The sequence below is a fragment of the Vombatus ursinus genome, unplaced genomic scaffold, assembly GCF_900497805.2.
Source record: "Vombatus ursinus unplaced genomic scaffold, bare-nosed wombat genome assembly UNPS02014773.1, whole genome shotgun sequence".
Taxonomy (NCBI): Eukaryota; Metazoa; Chordata; class Mammalia; order Diprotodontia; family Vombatidae; genus Vombatus; species Vombatus ursinus.
In genome coordinates, this window is record NW_020954551.1 from 2,928,599 (window position 1) to 2,950,235 (window position 21,637).

General features: G+C 45.0%; 1 protein-coding gene across 4 annotated transcripts in view; it reads left to right on the forward strand.

The window, feature by feature from the left end:
* The first annotated feature begins 701 nt into the window (after positions 1-701).
* The window catches only part of SLMAP (sarcolemma associated protein), a 165,877-nt gene continuing 144,941 nt past the window's right edge, over positions 702-21,637 (forward strand). For 2 of the 4 annotated variants that reach the window (XM_027863754.1, XM_027863756.1), the window contains exon 1: positions 703-975. In XM_027863754.1, coding sequence (XP_027719555.1) covers positions 778-975 — 198 coding nt within the window. In that variant the 5' untranslated portion in view covers positions 703-777. Of the gene's footprint in view, positions 976-21,637 lie in introns of all 4 variants that reach the window. The other 2 variants (XM_027863757.1, XM_027863755.1) reach the window with 2 other exon arrangements.

Here is a 21,637-nt window from a genome sequence, read left to right on the forward strand (position 1 = left end):
GTCGCGGTTCTTGTCGCCTGCAGGTCGGAAAGTTTGGCGGCGGCGCCGCGTGAGCCGGGGCGGGCGGCCGGAGAGGGCCCGCAGGCCAGCGTTCGAGGCAGCGAGAGAGGCCGGAGGAGCGGCCGAGCCCAGCCCCCCCACCCCGGCCTCGGCCCCCCACGCGCCGCCGCGGACACGCGGGAGCCCAGCCCGGGCCGCCGCCGACGCGCGATGCGCGGCCCCCGCTAGCGCGAGCGCGGCCGGGACGAGGGAGCGAGCGAGCGAGCGAGCGAACGAGGGAGGAAGCCCACGGGCGAGCGAGGCAGCCCACGGGGAGCGGGGCCCTGCTCCATGCGGCAGGGCCACTGCCGCCGCGCGAGACCCGGTCCCGGCGCGTGTCCCCGCGGGCTCGAGTGACTCCCGGAGCGGCCGCGGGTGGATGCGGGACGCCCCCTCCGCGCCGCCCGCCGGCAGCCTCCTCCAATGTGGTTGGAGCCCCTGGGTGCTGAGCCCCAGGGGGATGGAGTGAGGGGCGCCCCCCACGCGCGCTCCTGTCGCGGGGCCCTGCAGCCCGGCCATGCCCGGACCGCTCCCACGGTGGTGACCCGCGGTGACCCCGGCGTGCGCTCGGGGCCGATGCTGCCTGGGCTCTGATCGACCCTGCTTCGGGGGTGGGTGGGAGGGGACACGCGTGGCGTGGCTGGCGCGGCGTGCACGGCCGTGGCCAGCAGCGTGGCTCAGGAGGAGCTCCTCTTCGGACCCGGGCCTGGCTGGAGCGGGCTCCCCGAGCTGTCCTCAATGCCTTCGGCCCTGGCCATCTTCACTTGCCGCCCCAACTCGCACCCGTTCCAGGAGCGCCATGTCTACCTGGACGAGCCCATCAAGATCGGGCGCTCGGTGGCCCGCTGCCGGCCGGCCCAGAACAACGCCACCTTCGACTGCAAGGTGCTGTCCAGGAACCACGCGCTGGTCTGGTTCGACCACAAGACGGGCAAGGTAATGGGCAGCCGCGGGGGGGGTGGGGGGGGCCTCTGGGGGCACCACCTGCCCTGGTACAGGGCTTCGCCCCGTGGGCCCGGAGCTGGAGACGCTGTTTGGGCACTCGGGCCTCGGGCGTGGGGAGGAATCCCGTGGAGGCCCGCTCCTGGCTCCCCTGACTCGGTGACTCTGGGCAGCCTGCTCAGCCTGAAAGTTCCCTGATCCAGGACTGGCTCCCTGGCATGGGCAGAGGGAGTTTCCCGTTGGAGTTTGTGGAGCCGGTGAGCCAGTGAACAGTCACTTTTGATACCCTAGGCAGTTGGTCCCGGGTGTGTTTTTAAGTTTGTCCCGGGTCTCTCTGAGTTGACCCTGGGCTGACTTAAACTTTTCCAAGAGGATCTGAGAATCTAGGCCTAGCGCATTAGGATACTTTGCAGTAATTTGAAAAAGACAGACTGGAAGAAAAGGGAAGAAAGTTCTTTGGAATTCTCTGGAATTCTTGGATTCTGAAATTATGGTGTTGCAGAGTCAATTGGCTTTTAAAGGCAAAAGCAAAAATAGCCCTTAAGAGCGTGGCGTCTACGCGTGATTTGGGTGAGAGCGAAGAAACACGCTTGGTGAATACCAGCACGCTTGCCTTACCTGTGGAATATGTTTCTCTTATCTCTTCTCCGAAAGCGTTCAGTTTGTGTGCAAACCGGACTTCCCCTGAACCCCGGGAAATGTGGAAGTAATTTGTAGGACTGGTGGAGACCCTCCCATCACACAGTCAACTCTTTCCCATTTCCTTCTCTTTAGGGGTTTGATTTGCCCTTGGGACAGATGACCAGAGGGCCGTCGTACACTCTGTGAGCTACCTCGGGTAGACCTTTTAAACACCACTTTAAATTTTGGGGGACAAGTTGTAATTGGTAACGTGAAGGAACCTTTCTAGGACTGTGCAAAGCTAACAGCCCCGTGGCTTACTTGGAGATGACTAAGACTGTACCAGAAGTGGGCGGTTTTTGGCACGGGAATTGAGATGACATGTTAAAAATGTGCACAAAATGTGTGCTTGAAAGCTCTGCAACCACAGTTACCTTTTTACATGAAACAGTTGGATCATTCCTGATATACTCCCTTTGCCCCGTTACCTAAAAGAGGATAGATAAGTAAAGAAAATTAGCCGTTTGTTAATTGCGTGATAGGTGGCGGGATTAATCAGTCCGTGGCACCATGGCCGGTCAGATTGAAGCACATGGAAATACAGGCTGTTTTAGCTGATAGTCATTTGGAATTGTGAGTTACGTGGGGTAGAGAGACCAGCCAGATGACCATGTTGGTGTTTGATGTCCTTGCGAGAAATGTCCATTGAGAGAAATCTTATGTTACCTTTATTTCTCCGGCAGCTACCAGTTTAGGACAAGTTCTTAATTTCATTTAGTTTGCACCAAACCACTCAAAGGGGAAGTAGCAATTTAATTATGTACTTGTCCCTGAAAGTTCAGAGGACTTTGTGTCATCTCATTGAAACGAACTCTAAGGAACTGTCCAGCTTCTTTGGTTATGCTGGACTTTGCTGAGATAAAATGGGTTGGAAGGAGATCTCTGGGACCTCGAGCATCTTCTGTTAGAGGAGACTTTGTTCCAATGAGACAGAGCAGAGGAGCCCGGCTTCACGTCCTGCCTTCTGACACACTGGGCCCATCTTTCCTTCTCTGTACATTAAGACATTGGACCGGATGTCCCCCGATGTCCCTTCCAGTTCTGGAGTTTATGAACCTCTAAACTTTATAATAATAATAAGAAGAAGAAGAAGCACATTTGCATAGTGCTTTACAAGAATCTCATAGTATTTTCACAACAGCCCTGGGAGGTAGGCCCTATTATTACCTGCATTTCACAGGTGAGAAAACTGGGGCAGGCAATTTCTTACCCAAGTTCACACAGCTAGAAGGTGTGAGGCTGGATTTGCACTCAGGGCTTTATGACTTCAGGTCTAGTGCTTGCTGTATCTACTGTGCCATTTGGCTGCCTTTCTACTTCACCTGTGTGATTTTGTGAAAGGCACTGAACCTACCTAACCTGGGCCTTAGTTGGGTCATTTGTAAAATGAGAGAGTTGAATTTGATAGTTTCCATGCTCTCTTTCTATCTCTAATAATAATAGTTCACATTTATATAGGCTTTTAAGGTTTGCAAAGTTTCGTTTTATCCTTTTAGCAATCAGGCAGTCAGGAAGATTTTATTAAGCACCTACTATGTGCCAGGCACTGTGCTAAACACAGAGCACTCAAAAAGAGGCAAAAGACAGTCTCTGCTGTCAGGGAGCTCCCAGTCTGATGGAGAAAATAACCTGCAAACACTTTGGTACAGAAAAGACCTAGAGGGATAAAGTGGGGAGAATTAGCAGTGACTGGTGGGAAAGCACTCGCATTAATGGAGACCCATAGAGGCTTCCTGGAGAAGGTGAATTTTAGCAGGTACTTGAAGAGAAACAGGAGGTGGCAATGGGAGCCTTCCGGGCCTGGGGAGCAGCCAGAGAGAAGCCTGGAGCCGAGGGAGGGAGGGCCTTGTTTGAGGAACAGCCAGGAGGCCAGAGGCACTGGATCACAGAGTACCTGTCGGGGAGTGAGGTGCCAGAAGACTGGAAAGGTGGGAGGGGGCAGGGTTGTAAAGGACTCTGAATGCCAAACTGAGCATTCTGTATTTGGTCCTGTAGGCGACAAGGGCCCGTGGAATTGACCGGATAGAGAGGGGTGGTGTGGGCAGGCCTGTACTTCAAGAAGGTTACTTTGGCAACCTGAGTGGAGGATGAACAGGAGTAGGGACAGAGAGTCTGGGAGACCGGCCAGAAAGGTTATTGCAGTTGTCCAAGAGTGAGACAATGAGGGCCTGAACCAGGGTGGGGCAGTGTCAGAGGAGAGAGGGATGTTAGGAAGGCAAAATCAGTAGGACCTGGCCCAGGATATGGGAGGTGAGAGGAAGGGCTTGAGACCAGCTTGGGAGCTTGGGCCACTGGGAGGACGGGGGCCCTCCACAGTAAGAGAGGAGAGTTTTCGGGGAAAGATCATGAGGTCACTTTTGGACACGTTGGCTTAAGATGTCTATGGATCATCCTTTTGGAGATGGCTGGTGGGCACGATACAGGTTTGAAGCTTATGAGAGAGACCAGGCCGGACATCTGAGAAGCTTCGGTGTACTTGCTGTTATCCCTGTTTTTCAAATGAGGAAACAGAGGCCTAGAGCCATTAAGTGATTTGCCCATAGTCACCCAGTAAGTTACTGTTTAAAGTGGAATTTGAACCCAGGTCCTTCTGACTCCACATCCAACTGTCTGCTGTTTCTTGATTTACTATTAATGTGTTCTTTGCCTGATTTGTCAACTGGTAGAGACTGACTTTTGAATTCCCAGCTCACTGTGGGCTCCCAGTGGCCCCTTTAACGTCAGGTTTACACAGAATGTGCTGTGATTGTTTGTGTCCTGATAGAAAATAAAGATGAAATGGAGGATATGCTCAGAGAAATGATAACCCTAGCATTTTCCAAGTCTGCCTTCCTGGGCCCAGCGTTCTCAGTCTACCCGATGTTTCAGACTGAGGCCAGGCTGCGAGGAAGTAAAGCTGGCCCTGGGGCCCAGTCATTAGGAGTCCGCTGCCTCTGATGACTTGGGTGACCTGGGGACCCTCTGTGGGGAGGAGCCAGCGGGCAGGGAGGCTCCGGGCCCTTTGTTCTGTCATCTTCATGCCGTTCTGTGTCATGCTCGTGGCAGGGCCTGCAGAGCACTAATGCCAAGTTCTCCAGGTGTGTACAAAAGTCCTCTGGGAGTCAGTGCTCCAAGCATTTATTAAACACCAGCTCCTATGCTGAAGGCCCTTGCCACCATTCTCTTGTTCTGTTACATGTACACACAGTGATTTGAGGAAGAAGAGACAAGGGAAATCAGGAAAGGCTTCCCGTAGGAGGAGGTCCCTGAGCTGAGCTGGGAAGGAAGCTAGGGAACAAAGTGGTGAGGGCTTTGGGCAGCCTCGTGGAGGTGGGGGATGGAGTGCAGAGCTCTGGGAGCAGCCAGCGGGCCACTTGTCTGGGATATGCTCTCAAGAGCGATGATGGCAAAGCAGTTCACAAGGTTTGGCAGGAGCCAGCCTGGGAAGGGCTTTTGATGCCAGGCTGAGGAGGGGCAGCAGGAAGCCACGGAAGCTTGTGGACCAAGTGTGAAAGTGGCCAGACTTCTCCTCCTGGGAGAAGCTACCCTTCTTTCAAGACTCAGCTCAGATTCTGCTGGTGTTCTCCCTCCCAAAACTAGCCTCTACTCATTTTGTATTATTCTGTACTTGGGTATAACCAACTGCAGTGTCCCCCAATAGAATGTAAGCTCCTTGAGGACAGGAACTGTTTGCTGCTAGAACTACTTTGTGATTGCTTAATATGTGCTTGTTGATTGACTGAATGACTGTGCTTTAGGAAGATTATTTTGGTCATGTTTGGAGTATGGATGAGACCAGGAAGAAACTGGAAACAGACAAAGAAGGGTCCGGTAGAGAGAGGAGATGAGGGAGTGAGCGAGGGCAGTGCACCTGTGAGTGGAGAGAAGGGGGCAGGTGTCAGAGACATGGTAGTGACAGCTATTGCAAGACATGAGGAGTGAATGGGCAAGAGGGTGAGGGAGAATCAGGAGTTATGGGTGACTCCAGGCTTGTGAACCTAGATGATGGAAAGGGTGGTGGGGCACCCTCAACAGAGCAAGAGCTGTTGGGAAGAGTGGGCGCTATTTTGGACAGTGGGAGTTTGGTAGGCCGATTTAGTAGGTGTTTGGTGATGTGGCGCTCAGGAGGGAGACAGTGGACTGATATATAAATTTGAGAGTCATCTGCAGAGACATAATTGACCCATGGAAGTTGGTGCTATCAGTGAGGGGTGGTACAGAGAAAAGAAGAGGGCCCAGGACGGAGCCTTGAGAAAAGACCCAGGGTTAAGGGTGGGTCCAGGAAGGAGACTGTGACAGGGAAGTTAGGTAGGAAGAGAATCAGGATAGAGGAGTGACCTGAAAGCTGAGGGAGAGGAGATAGCCAGAGGGTGGGCGGGTCAGTGGTGTCAGAGGCCACTGAGGTTCAGGAAGGATGAGAAGTTGGGGAGCCGTTAAAGAATGTGGGTGAGAGGTGAGTGACATAACCCAGCCAGGGTTTGAGGAAGACGAGGTGGGATCGGTGGGATCCCCTGGGGTACTCTAGGGGTATCATGATGAGAGAGATGTGATAGACAGGGCACTGAGCAGCTGTTGGTTGTGGGAGTTGGGGAAGCAACCATTTCGACAAGCATTGGGGTCTTCATTGACTGGGGTGTTCCTGACAAGATGTGGATGGATGCGCATTTGCATTAGATATGAGTTTGAGGAAATTGAGAATGTTTATCAGGCACTGGTAAATGAAGAGTAGTTTTGAAAGCATGGGCTCCTTTTTCATTTAATTTTTAATTACATCTCAGGATAATGAAAAAGAAAATGTTAAAAGGATAAGAAATTCTTTGTCTATTTAGAGAAAGAACCATGTACGAGCATGAAAATGATTCTTTTTTTTCTGTCATCTTTTGATTCTTGGCTTGATAATACAGTCCTTTGTTTTTTCCCCCCAGACCGGTTGCCTCTCTAAAAGGATAAGGCTAGGGATTGGTCCTATTTTTATTGATAGAGGGAACACCCGAGTGAGGAAACTCCCTTTACCCATGCAGGTTGGCACCTTGTCAGCACTCGGCAGCCTCAGCTGCCTAGAGCCGAGGCATCCGGCTCGGCTGCCCACGGCCCCAAACAGTCCCAAGTGTGGCCCAGCCAGATTGACGGTTAACTGTGGAATATTTAGCAAAATAAAGAAAACCCCAGTAAAGCGTAGATGCTGTTAACAAGATGTGGTTTTCTAAGCTCACCTGTGGATTAGTGGCTCCCGTTGACAGCGCTGGCCCAGTGCAGTGAGAGGGTCACTCAGCTGGGATGGAAGTGCCCGAGGTGGCATTTGAACAAAGAAAGCCACGTTTTTGTCTCTAGCTCCTCTGCTTTCTCCCTCTTCTAAGTGAAAATGGTGGTGGAAGGAGGAGCAGTGGTGGTGAGGTTGAAGTTCTTGATGTGCATTTAGCTTCAACTAGCTTTGATCCTTGGAGAAACTTAGGACTGTTCCTTCTAGAGAGTTTGGGGTCTAAGTAACCTCATAGAGTACTGGATATGTTTTTTGATGTTAAGTTTCATTCAAATGCATTTTATTGATGACTTTTCTTTTCTATGCCACTCATTCTGAATATTAGTCCTCCCTCTGCCTTCGGCCTCTCCCTTCATTAGCCCTCCCTGTCTATAACCAGGGAAGACAATTAAACAAGAACAGCTGTCACAGGGACTGGTCGAGTGTATTCAGCATTGTCCTCCTGTTGCCTCCCACCTTTACTGAAAAGGTGATGCTTTTGCCGTATCTGTTTTTCCAGGGCACCAACTAGTCATTAGAATTGCTCAGACCTGTGTAATTTTCACAGTCATTTTTTACCTGTGGGCATTTCCACACCAGACCTGTGAGGACGGCAGGGCAGGTGCTAGTTTCATTTTACACATAAAGGAAAAGTACCTGAGAAAGTGCCGGTGACTTGTTCAAGATTAGTGGCAGAACTGGACGGAGATCGGGTCTTCTAAAGAGGTCTTAAAGTAGTCCGCCTGCTTTGTTCTTAGAGGTTTCATTGCTGACTACATATTTTTTAACTTTTTGGTAAAATAGCTCGGAGTTTTCAAAAGAGATATTTTTGGAGTTTTAATCTCCAGCTCTTCTGGTGACCTTCTGCTAAGTTCTATTGTAATCTAAACTGTGGCTTTGTAGACACAACCCAAATGTCACATGACAGAATTGCAAAGACTCAGTTAATTATTTCTGGGTCAGCTTACATTTTTGGCTAATGCTCTTACGCCTTGTAGAGGTAGTTTGAGGCTCCTTTTCTTCCTTGGCATGCATTTATGGGAAATGAGACATTGGGTGTCAGACATTTGTCTGACGTTGACATTTTTTATCTTTGAAATGAAAACTTTTTTTAAAGGCAGAGTCTAAGCAGCTAGGTGGAACAGTGGTTAGAGCACCCAGCCTGAAGTCAGGAAGATCTGCGTTCAAATCTTGTCTGAGACATTTACTAGCTGTGTGACCCTGGATAAGTCACTTAACTCCTATATTTGCCTCAGTTCCTCCTTTGTAAAATGGGGACACACTGGAGAAGGAAACGGTAAACCACTTCAGTATCTTTGCCAAGAAAACCCCATGGACAAGCCTATGGGATCACGTAGAGTCAGACATGACTGAAATGACTGAACAACTATTACATATAAACTTTAGATTATGATATAATTAGTTTTTGTTCTTCTATAAGGTTGATTGTTAAATATGCTAACTTTGGTTTAGACTTTGTATTGAAAACATGGATAGATGTGTAAAGATTTAAACATTTTTACACTCCTTTAGGTCTGTATTTTTATTTAAATTTGTAACTAATTAGTGAGGTTTTTGATGCTGAATGATTATAACTTGTGATATAGCTGCCATATTTTAATGTATTTTGCAGGTTCTGTGTGAGGAGGAGCACTGGACTAGGCTAGGAGTTAAATTGGTTTCTGGTCTCCTACTGTGTCACAGATTAGCTGTGTGACCTTGAGCAAGTCACCTGTCTAAGCTTCACTTTCCTCACCTGAAAATGAGGGGATTGGCTTAAAAGATCACTTAAGGGTCCTATCAATTCTAACATTCCATGAGTCTATGGTAAACATATGAAATATTACTTCTATTTAATAGAGTTCTGTAAAATTGGTTCTGCAGAATTTTTTTCTGCACATTGTAATAGAAGAAATCAGCATATTTATGTGTGCAATTTTTCCATTGTATGTTAGAAAAATGGACAAATATGCTGAGAGGTTTTTTTTTTTTTTTTTGGTAGGAATTTAATACACATTAAAATGCTCTTTCCATTTGGTGTTATGCTTTTAAAAAGTGAGAGAACTGTTCATTCCCCTGAGATAGGCAGTCATCTTAAAGATGTCATGTAGACAGAAAGTAAAATGCCATTGACATAAAAACAGTCATAGCAGCACTTTTGTGGTAGCAAAGAACTGGAAACAAGATAGATAGTCATCTATTAGGGAACAACCAAGCATATTGTATGTCTGAATGTAGTGGAACATGAATGACTGTGACATGAGAGAAACATAGGAAGATTTAGGTGAACCAAGACAAAGTGAAGTAAGCAGAACCAGGAAAACAAAATACACAATACCCTGGAAAGGATGAAAGAGAGACAATAATAATCACCCCTTGTATATGTCTTTGTATTTTTGTTGGCTCTGTCCATCATGGATTCCTTCCTTCTGCATGTCTTTGGTCTGGTCATTCCTCCCTGATTGCATCTTCCTTCATGCTGCTTCCATAGCCTTACATTGGAGACTTGTGGTGGTTGGGTCCATATGTAGTGGTTCTTTTCCTGCTGCCAGTGAGAATAGATGTTTCCAGGAATCATTGGTGAGCTTGTTCCATTTTGTGTCTGCCTGCTCTCCTTCCACTTTCATCTATGAATGCTAGGGAGGGGACTGGAGTCAACTGGGTTTCCCACCAGGCTCTTGTGAGGTTTGTTTTCAGCTGCATCTCATTGTTTTGTGATGCTCCTCCGAGCTGGTGTTGCCTTTGGTGGTCAACTTGAAACAATTGTTGACTGGATAAGGTGTTTTCTGCACTCTTTCTGCCTTTTTGTTTCAGTAACTTTGGCTTCATTTGTACCTGTCTAAGAAATTGTGATGGTGTCTTCTTTACTTTTGCTCATTTCCCATTTTTCAGAGTTGACAGGTCAGCTAAGAGAGTTTGCATCGTAGTAGCTCTTTTTCCGTATTCTTTTTGCTTCTCATTTGGTATGGGCTTTGACCTTCTAGCCAGACTGTGACTTTGTTCGACTCACAATTGATTCTAAAATGTCTCCTCCATTTGTAAGTGCTTGTTTTCCTGTCATGGTTAAGTCATTCTTACTGCTTTGTGATGATGTTTGAGACCCATCATTTTGGGCACCTTTTTGAAGGACTTTTTTCTTGAAGAAAATATTCATGATGGGAGAATTTAGGAAAGTTTGTAAGAAGTGTTTGATATTTTCAATTCTTCATCCTGTCATATTTTCTAATATCATTTTTTTGCTGTTGTCTTCTGCCCTCACCTTTGCATTTAAATAACTGAAAATGTTGCATCCCTCCTCTGGAATGTAAGTTCCTTGAGGGCAGAACCTTGTCTCATTTTACATTTATATCTCCAATCTCTAGCACAATTCCTGAGACCCTTAATAAATGCTTGTTGGATGATGGAGTTTTGAAGTAAACATTGACTTTGGAAGAGGTCAATTTTCATAGATTTTTCTTTACGTATTCATTCTTGTTTACAGAAATAATATTTTATTTTTTCTCAGCTACATACAAAAACAGTTTTAAATGTTCATTTTAAAAAATTTGAGTTCCACATTCTCTCCTTTCCTTCCTTTCTCCCCTCCTCATTGAGAAGGCAAGGGGGCAGCTAGGTGGCGCAGTGGATAGAGCACCCTGGATTCAGGAGGACCTGAGTTCAAATCCTGTCTCAGACACATAACACTTACTAGCAGTGTGACCCTGGGCAAGCCGCTTAACCCCAATTGCCTCACCACCAGAAAAAAAAAAAAAGAGAGAGAAGGCAAGCAACTTGATATAGGTTGTGCATGTGCAATCATGCAAAACACATTTCTGTAAAATGTCATGTTGTGAAAGAAAACACAGATCCCCCCAAAAAAGCCCCCCAAAATAAAGTGAAAAATTGTTTAGATCTGCATTCAGACTCCATCAGTTCTTTCTCTGGAGGTAGGAATATTTTTCATCGTAAGTCTGTCTTGGTATTGTATTGCTGAGAATAGCTAAGTCATTCACAGTTGATCATCTTATAATATTATTGTTATGGTGCACATTGTTCTCCTGGTTCTGCTCACTTTACTTTGCTTCAGTTCATGTAAGTCTTTCCAGGTTTTTCTGAAATCAGCCTGCTTGTCATTTCTTACAGTTATTCATTCTTCACAGCTCATCTTGGTGAATAATTTTCTTTGTGGTGGTCTGTTGGCTTGTAAGTGTCAAATATGTGCAAGATGAAATACCCTAGTATCCCATACAAAACTATTTCTCGTTGTCTCTGGGTGCAGGATGAAAGCAGTGTCTTTATTTATATCTCTGGGAAGAATCTGCTAAATAAACTTCCATTTAATGGCAGCTTTATGTCATCTAGTTTCACTTATGGCAAGAATATCAATATAAATAGAGTTCAGTTCTTTTGGTAATGTCTCAGTTCTGTTGTTGGACAAAATGTTGCACGTTAAGTACCAGTGTTTTGGTTGGTTTCACCAAACTTTTTTTTTTTTTTTAATTTTATTACAAGGGATGGCATTCTGGGAGAGAGGAGGGATAAATATGGAAATGAGAATGTAAAGACAAATGATATAAACATAAGATTTAAACAAGATATCAATAAGAATAAGAGACAGGAAAAACATTTAAAAAGAATGCCAACATTTAAATGATTATTTGTAGGCCATTTCAGACCTCTGATTCTTAGCATCCGCTGCCCCCTTGACTGCCAGTGCCAATATTCAAGTTTGTGGTTTTGTCTGTTTTGTGGGGCAGTACCTGGTGACCGGCCTCCTGCTGATGAGCTTCTGAGCATAGTACGGCTGTTGCTTGAGCAGTGGGGGCAGTCTAGGCTCTCCCTGAAGCTTGCCTGCCCGGCTGCTAGTGTAGCCTTTGAGAACTCAGGTTCACTTTTGGCCCTGATGGGTCACTGGATCTGTACCCTCTGGGAAGAGTTTTATATCACATCTGACCTTATGTGACTGGTCATCCGTGTAAAATGACTTTTCACTTAACTTGGAGAAACTTTTCTTTCCAATCAAAGGCTCTGTATTAGGGTATCAGTTCTCTGGTCTAATTCTCTTTACTCAGCAGCCCCTGCTGCCAACATCTCACACTCATCTGCCTCATGGGAACACAGATTTCCAGCTGGAAGGGACCTTAGGAAGTTAGGCCCCTTCATTTGACAGGAAACCGAGGCCTGGAGAAATTAGATGAAGTCAAGATTCTACAATCAGTTGGGTAATGATGATTTGGAGATAGGAGAGACTTGGACACATCCTCCCTCAAACCCTAGCCAGCTTTGTTGGTGAGTCATTTGCAGCTTGTGAGCCTCAGTTTCCTCTTCTGTAAAAGGGGATACAGAACTGCAGTAGCTCAAAAGAAATGTGTGAGATGCAGGTTTAGAGACATTTCCACTCTTTGTGCCTGACCGGTGGTAGAGCCTTCCCAGTACTGGTCTGGTTAGCCACAATTGGACACACTGCACCTTGACCCCAACGTAGTGATGGTGTTTTGGTCGTCTTCGAGAAGGAAGGACAGTAACGAACCCACCAACTGAAGATCGAATGAGATCATGTGTACCGAGTGATTTGCAGATTGTACAAGTTGAGTCTTTTTTTCCTGCTCTTTCCCTCTTCCAAAGACACAAATGAACCAGTCCCTGCCCTCAAGGAACTTCCATTTTACTTGTGGAGACAGATTTTATACTAAGTGTATATGCAAGACAAAAAGTAGAGTTGTGAGCAGTTGGGGAGGAGGGCATCAAGAGTGCTTCAACTGTAATTCTTCTTTCATTTAGAAGGAGGCACTTGAACTGAGGTGGGGGTGAGGTCAGACGGCTTTCCAGCCGTGGGATGTGCCCCTGTGGCCAGAAGGCCTGATTGGAGAACTGGGCAGAGGGGAAGGGCTGCCTCCTAAGGCTGGAGGCCAGTTGGGATTGACTTGGGAACTTGCTGACAGGGGAGTAGGTGTTTAGTGTGGCCTTTGTGGGTGGGAGCATGTTTGATTATCTGTGAGCCAAGAGGAGAACAAAAAGGAAAGATCTGACAGGGACTTCTCCTCTCCCAGTTCCTTGTCTTCCTTAAGGCTGCCTCAGGCACCGCCCTCGTCCAGGAAGCTTTTCTTGTTTTTACCAACTGTTGGTATCTCTTCTTTCTCCGATTATTTTGTGTTTATCTGTTTAAATAGTGCATCCCTCAATAGAAAGTAAGCTCTTCAAGAGAAAGGAGGCTCAGTTTTCATTTTGTTTTTGGGCAGGTCCCCGGTGCCTAAAACTTAGTCTTGTTCAGAATGCACGCTTAGTGGTGCTTGTTGAATGTAGTTGAAATATAAAGTGAGTCGAATAGATCAGAGAAGGGAAGGATGCAGGTTGGAATGGAGACACAGCCTGATAGCAGAAGGTGCGTTGCGCTGGCTTGGCAAGGCAGAGGACCTGGGATCAAATACTGCCTTTGATGAGTCAGGTGATTTCTCTGGGCCTCAGTTTCCCCCTGTGTAAACTAGGGAGTTGGACTAGAGGGCCTTAAAGGCTTTTTCCAGCTCTAAATCTATGATCTGGGCCTTTAGGATGGTCAGTATTTGAATAAGTGATGTGAATAAGTGGGGCTAAATGGTGTTTCAGAGGGGGATCAGAATGAGCAAAAACGTTCAGGAGAACGTGAGCACGGGACTAGGAAGAGGTTAGTTATGCTGGAGCATGTGGAAGAGTAAATACTCGGCCTGGTTTGCCAAGGAGAGACTCAAATGCAATCCCCAGATACTTTGCTTTTCTCTAGAGAAGGTGAGGTTTCAATTCTCGAGGGTGTTTGTTTATTGCTGAGGTGAAGGGCAAAAAGGGAAGGTTTGCTTACCTGATATCCTCTTTATTCTGCATTCTAGTGACTCCTGGGAATTCGCTCCTGATAGTTGAGATTTATGTTCCAAGGACATTTGTTTGAAAATGCCTTTCAGGTCTAATTACATATCTCCTTTCCACTATTAATCTCTGGGTACAACTCATTTCCAAAGGCTCCCTCTTGGCTGCAGCCCTTGTGGATTTCTTCCCTGTTCCAGGTGGCCATGTCCTTCTTCCTTGTTACCTTTCATGTAATAAAACCCTGCTTTTGCATCTCTCAAATCCTTATATGTGTTTATTTTGTGTGATAGCGTTATTCCAAAAAGATACCTTTAAACATTTGTCTCCAACCATTCCAAGGCTGCTAACTTGGTGTAGTGATGAGAATGTGTTCTAATAGTAGGGAGTCAGGGGTCAAGTAGTCTAGGGACTTAGGAGTAAAGTTAACCCCTCCCAAGGTGGAGAACTCACATATTCAGAACCTGAAATACTCTTTGCTTTGAATTTTGGTTTAGTGTTGAGTTTTCTGAGGCCATGTATTTTAAACAATAAAGCCCTTGCCCTTCTCCTTGCTTTCTTCATCCTTCTCCAGCCCCTTGTCTCTTGGTATCTTTGCAGCATGAGGAGGATGTAGAAGGACTTCAGCATACTGAGAGGACCTCTGTGGAAGCTTTAGTGCAGGATATGGGACAGGTGCAGTGGGTCCTTGGAGATGCCTCCAGATTGATGGATCAGGATATAGAAGAGCAGTCCCCTTTGGAAACTTGGGCCTGGTTAAACATTTGTTTTACTCCAGTAAATGAATGTGAAAAAATAAGCCCACGGTAATGTAATGATATGTGAGAATTACAGATGTCAAAAGAGGAGAATTCCATACTTAAGTAGAATTCCTAAACGCTTCTCAAAGCTTTTTTTTTTTTTTCTAATTTAAACCAGCTGTTTATGTGAAAAGGGAATGCCCTGTGTTTGTGACATTATGGCTTTGGCATTCCTCCTCCCCTCCCACCATGGTAAACATAGCATTGAAGCATTTTATTCATTCATTCATTTATTTATTTTAAGCATTGAAGTATTAAATAGAAAATATTATATTGATTTCAGTTTATTCTCTTTATTTTGCACATATATAATATTCTTGTTGTCTCTTCCTATAGAATGTAAGCTTTTTCTGAGTAGAGATTGTTTCATTCATTGTCTTTTTATCTGCAGTGCCAGGCATATAGTGAGTGCTTAAAAAATGATTGATTAATTTAGGTCATGGAATCCTGTTAATAACTGTTAATTAGAATTCAACTCTGTTGAAAACATGCGGGAAATGAGTCATTCTGGCTACTAAGGGTCTAGATAATTGGGAGCTTATACATTTAAGACCCAAATTGTTTGACTTCACGCATTCTGAATAGAAATCTTACCTTTTTTTTAGACAATGTGCTGAACAGAATTATGTGCCAGGCACTGAGCTAGACGCTAGAGAAACCAATACGATGAAGAAGGTGTCACTGGAGCTGATCCTCGAAAGGAGCCAGGGTTTCCAGGAGGGTGAAGTGAGAGAGAAAGCATTTTATGCCGAGAGTACATTGAGTGCAAAGGCATGGAGGTGGGAAATGGAATGTAATGGATTGGGGGGAGCAGGTAGTCATCTAGGATGCCTGGAACATAGAGTGTAGGAACATGGAGCTCTTGGCCTGAAAGGATAGCCGGGATACAGGCCCAGGTTGTGAAGGACTGTAACTGCCAGAGGAGTGTGTATTTTATCCTCAAGGCACTAGGGAGCCACTGAAGCTCCTTCAGCGCGAGGGTGACCACGTCTGATGGAAAGGTAGAGCCTGAAGTCAGGGAAACCAGTGAGGAGCATTTCGTACTAGTACAAATGAGGCAACTAGGGTGGTAGTGGTGGCATGGGTTGAGATTAGGGGATGGATGCCAGAGAGACAGAGGAAGTCGAATCAATAAGGTGGGGCAATTGATTCGACATTAGGAGTGGGAATGGAGAGCTGAGTATGACCTCAACCTCCTTAACGTCTAATATTGGGCTTTGCTATAATATAGTTAGGCTTATAGGGCTGTTTGACCCTGTACCAAATGGTTTTAGTCTTTTACTCTTTTGGACGCTCCATGGTTTTCCATAGCAATTGAACTCTAAATTAGATATAACTGTAGAAGTTCCTTATCTTGTTTCACCCTTGATGTAGTGGTTCCATCTCTACCAGCCCATAAAGTTATCATCCTTTGTTACTTGTGTCTCTGCCCATGGCACCGTCTTCCCCACTGGTGATTGGCTCTTTCTGCTCTCACAGGCTTGGAATTTGGACAGCCAGGTTTGTGCCAGGCATGTGTGATGAGAGGAGAGCCTGTCTCCTATGAACTTGGTGTGTTCAGCTTGCGTATTGTGGCTTTTTGGCTTGTGTATTGTGTTTAAGACAGATTGCTGTCGAGCTGTTTTGTTTTTGTTTTGTTGACCAGATGTGTGCATTTATCAGCACGGGTAACTTCTGGTGAAGAACTTTCTTTGCCTTTTCTCAGAGTCTTTAGAAATTGACTAGAATAGATGAAGTACCTTGTAGGGGGGATTTCAAGAGCTGAGCTCTTGGGAGAGGCAGGGTTAGTGTATGTTGTATTTGAGATGATGTGCTTGTGTTTCACAGGTGGGATTGGAAAATGGTGGTCTGCTTCCAAGTCCAGTGTTTTTTTATGCAATATGATATCTTTGCTGAAACCTACTTTTGAATTGGTAAGCAGATATATTAATTAGAATGTCAAACTAGATGGTGTTTTAGGAAGGAAAAATACTTACATTTTGTTTAGTGATTGCAATTGGTTTTTTTTAAAGCGAATATACTGTTTAAACCCGTCCGTTCCCCACAAAATCTGCGTAATTTGGGATTGCTGTCCCTAATTTTACAGTTGAGTAAATGATGGAAACCACAGTTTGCTGAAGTCCCAACGTTACAAATTCAGCATTTCTACCCCATCTCCCTTCTTGTTAGAACTAACTGACTAGACAGTATATACTGAGTGTCTCTTTTGTGCATGACATTAAGGCCTAGTCACTTAATTGTCCCTACATTGTCAGTCAGAAGATCTTTCTTTCTTGATTTCTAAGTCAGCCTTCTTCATTGCTGTCCTGTCCATGAGTGTGGTTCCTACCCTCAGTCTAATTTTTCTGCTTAATTTTTAAGTTCTATTGTTGCCTTTTGTTTTTGCATCAGTCATTTCCTGACAGAATGTTCCCCCATTGAAACTTTCCTTATCATAAAGAAAAAATTAAGCCAGACCAGCTCCCAGTGCTGCTCTGGATGGGGTATGGCGAGTGCCCTCCCTCCAGCATCCTGCTCTTGGCCAACAGGAGAGGTGTCTTTCCTCCTTTCTTCTCAGGCACCAAGATTGGTCATTAACAGTTACTCAGTTTGGCCTCTTTTTCATAGTGTCTTTTGTTTGCCTCATTTTAGTCTTGTATCTTGTTCTCCTGGTTCTGCCTCCTTGAGTTGTTTCAGTTCATGTGAGCCTTTCCATGTTTCTCTGAAAACCTCATTCATCTTTGGGTTTTTAAAGCATGTCATCAATGCCTTTTTTTCTTTTATATTGAGGTCACTTCACAGTGACTCCCTAGCCCCGCCATAGGAAAGAAAAGTGGTTGAGCCAAATAAAGGTAGGGGATCTGAGATAGTAGGGGCAGGGGGAGAACATAGGGTCAGAGATGCAGAACTTTCAGGAACCTTAAAGGCCTTCTAATGGTGCCCCTTGGTTTAGAGCTGAGGACACTTAAGGCCCAGACACTTTAAGTAACTTGTCCAAGGCCACATGTTTAGAGGCTGAGCCAGAATGTGAGCCCAAGTCCAAGACTCCAAATCCAAACATTTTCCAATGTACCGTGGTTCTGAATTAGAGTTGTAGATGTTGAAAGGAAGGATTTAATGGGAAAGGAGTCATTGAGGTTGAATCCATCACTCTTCTTTGAACAGATCTTAGGAAGAGAGGAGTTACGTGTGTGAACTGAGAGTGAAGTAGGCAGAATTATCTTTTCCTTAAACCCCACCTTCTTCCCAGACTTCCTGTCACTGTTGAAAGAACCACCCTCCCAGTCCCTGAGACTCACAACCTAGGAGTCATCCTGGATTCCTCACTCTCACCCTCATATCCAGGCTGTGGTGAAGGCCTATTGATTTTACCTTTACAGCATCTCGCTAATACACCCCCCCTTCTCTCCTCTGGTGTAGGCCCTCATCCCCTCATGCCTTGTCTACTGCAGTACTTCCTGGGGGTGGGGTCTGCCTGCTTCAAGGATCTCTTCCCGCTCTAGTTCACCCTCCATTCAGCCGTCAAAGTGCTTTTCCTAAAGAGCAGAGCTGATCTTGTCAGCCTCTACTCAATAAACTCCAGTGGCTCCCTATTACCTCCAGGATCAAATATAAAATCCTCTGGTGTTCAGAGCCCTTTGTGACCTGGACTCCTCCCTTCCCCCTTTCTGATCTTTGCACCAGTCCCTCCTCCTCCCCCCCATCTTGCAGTCCCGTGGACATTGTCTCCGCTGCTACTCCTAGAATAACACACTGACTCTGGATGTTTTCTCTGGCTGTCCCCCTCCTCTTTCCCTCCTCATATTTGCCTTTGGTTTCCTTCTTGTCCTAACTGAAATGCCCTTTTCTACCAGAAGTCTTTACCAGTCCCTCATAGTTCTGGAGTGCCTTCTTCTTATCGGTCATCTCCTATTTGTCCTGTGTGTGTGTCCTTCTCTGTACACATTTATTTGCTTGTCTCTCTCATTAGATTGCCTTCTTTGTATCTCCCTGTGCTTAGGACAGTACCTGGCACACAGGTGCTTAATAAATGCTAATGGACTGATTGACCATATACCCAGTGAGTCTCCATCAGTATACACCTTCTTGGAAAAAGCAACCCCCACAGCAAAGTTGAAAGATGAAGGTGTGATGACTGAGCGTGGCCCTGAGAAAGAATATGGACAGGACACTGTTCCCCCCACCCCATCCCTCCATGTGTGGGGGGGTGCAGTGCTCTGGAGATGGAGTGCCTGAGCAAGGCCCACTTCGAGTCTGGAGGATCTGAGCTCTAGTGTGGCCTCTGATCCTAGCTGTGTGACTCTAGGCAAAACCATTTGATTTGTGCATTAGTTTCCTCAGCTGTAAAATGGGAGCAGTGATGGGGGTAATAACCTACCTACCAGGGTTCTTGTGAAGATCAAATGAGATACTAGTTGTGAAGCACTTTGCACAGTGCCTGGCACATAGTAAGCACTCTGTAAGTATTAGCTATTTATGATTATTATTCTCTTGATGGGTTGGTGGGTTTTGTTGAACTGTTTCTTTTTTATAGGGAATTACTTATAGGATTTAGATACATTGCAATATAGAAATAAGGATGTCAGTAAAAAAAATCTGTGTCCCTTGTCCTTGCCTCCAACACTATCATAATGACCAAGTTTGTCCAGTTTTCATCTCTCCCTTCTTTGCATGAGTGGAAGAGCCTTGTTGTGTGTGCAGTCAGATCGCCATTGGAGATAGCCATTAGATTGGCTCAGTGCTTCCCTGCCCCCCTCATTTTTTATTACAAGGACTGGGTGTTAGGGTAAGGGATGGGAGGGGGCTGGATATATTTGAAAATGAAGGTGATATTCAAAAGATAGCAATAAAATTTAAAATCGACTTGATAGCATGACCTTTAAAACCAAGTTTTAGACACAACAGACAGAAGTGTCTCATTTGTTTCATAACAAGATGATATTCCTGTTTCTTTCCTGCATTTGTTGTATTTGAAGTTAATTTTAGTAGTCCTGCCAATTTCCCTTTGAATAACAAACTAACTTGTAAATATAGATCTCTTTGTCATGAAGCAATATGAAATTTCCTCCTAAGTGCAACAAGTTTTGAGATGCAGTATGGTATAGCGTTATCAGAATTGAACTTGAAATCAGAAGAGACTTGTGTCCAAATCTACTTTTGGTGCTTACTAGCTCTGTGGCCATGTACCAGTTATGACCTCTTTCTACTTTGGTTTCCTCATCTGCAAAGAGGGATAAAAAACCCTCTTATCTCTCTGTAGGGTCGCTCTGGGAATCAAGAGTGTTTCCAGCCCTCAAAGGCTCTGTATTTAAATGTTACCTTTTTTGTTGGTGTCATATTGGAAACTTAGTATGCTTCTTGGTATCTCTTTGACTACATCATTGGTGTTTTTTTCTTTTCCTTATGTATTTGATCGGAAATATTCCATAACAGGTATTGGCTCTGTTGTGACTCTTACTTCACATTTTGGTTTCCTGCTGGTTAACAACAGTGTGAAGTAGATTATTCTTATATAATTCTAGTCCATTTAAATTATTACTGCTGGGAAAAGTATTGCTTGTGCTTTGTATTGTGCTGAATCAATTGTGTGGCTTCTTAACATCAGTGGGTGGGGGCAAAAGCATGGGCATGGAAAGATATACAGGATTTCTGTCCTCCATGTCCAAATTTACTTTGAGTTGAAATTTCCAAGCCAGTTGGACCCTTTAACGTCATGTGTAGGAAACAGTAGTGGGTTTAGAGGCAGAAGCCCAGGTTTCCAGTCTTGGCTTTGCTCTTTAGTGCTCAAATAAGCCTAGACGAGTCTCTCTAGACCTCAGTTGCCTTCTGTTTAAAGAGCTTGGACCGTTACTCTTAAAAGATATTTTGAGTATTTGTAATTGAGCCTTCATAAGAAATTCAGCATGCTTAGGTTGTTTCTTTGTACTTTTTTTGATAACTGAAAGTTTCATTTGGTTAAACATGTAAGGTACCAGGGTGAGAAGCTCCCTTGAATGTTACTTAAAAATCATAAATGATATTTTAGTAATAGTGGACCAAATGGATTTTTTTTTTGAGCTTTAGTGGTCATACAGAGAGATCTTTTTGTTTTTATTTTGGGAAATATCCAACTTTTGAAAGAGTTAAGAAAATATACATACCTAGGACTCGGAAACACATTTTAGTTCCTGAAAGTGGGAGTTAATGGTTAATTTTAGTTACATAACTTTATTCCTTTTCTTATTAGTGGTTTTACTACTTTGGACTTGTGTGGGTCTGCTTCATTTATTGTTAAATGAGTTGAATTTTAGAGTAAAAGTTATGACTATGAAGTGGAGGAAGTTCAGTGATTTTATGAATGAAAAAAAAAACCACTTGAGTGCACACTCTCTGCCATGAACCTCCGCTGTCAGGCTGCTTGAATTCTAGCTGAGGGAGACAGCCCATACTGGAGGCTGCAGTGGGGGAATGGATGGAAAGCCCTGGAGCTCCACTGGATGCACAGAATTAAGTTATATTTGAACAGCTAGGCATGATTGCTTACTGATAGGGGAATCATTTCTGAATCCTTTTTTTTTGCCTATGTCAAAGTCAATGGCAAAACTTTAAGAGAGAATAAAGATATAATCATGTGCCTCGTCTCTTAATAACTCCAGTCTAACCTATTCAAATTCATTCTAGCATATTTATGCTAGGAAATGGATAAAAGAAGAGACTTTGAATAGCCAGCAATTGCTGCACAAGGTGGATGCCTGAAGTCCCTGGGAATCATCACAGTTGGCACACAGCTTCCTATTCTGTAGAGAACCGTGGCAGCCAAAGACCCACCATTTTGGGATGTAAACCCACTTATAAAATGTTGAGGAAGAAAATTATGAGCATTACTGCCTCAGAGACTCAGCACGTCCAAAACAGAACTCATTTTCTTTCCTGTAAACCTCTTTCAGTCAGAGGTACTGCTTTTCCAGTCCTTCAGGTTTGTACCCTTGGTCAGGTCCTTGTTTCCTCACTCTTCCTTATCCCACGTAGCAAGTCAGTTGCCAAATCTTGCACTTCTTGCCTCTCCAGTATCTGTCACATCTCACACGTGAGCCCCGTTCTCTCTAACTTAGTTCAGACCCCCATCACCTCTTACTGTTCCTCAGTGGCCCCCTGCTTTAAGTGTCTCCGCACCACAAACCATCCT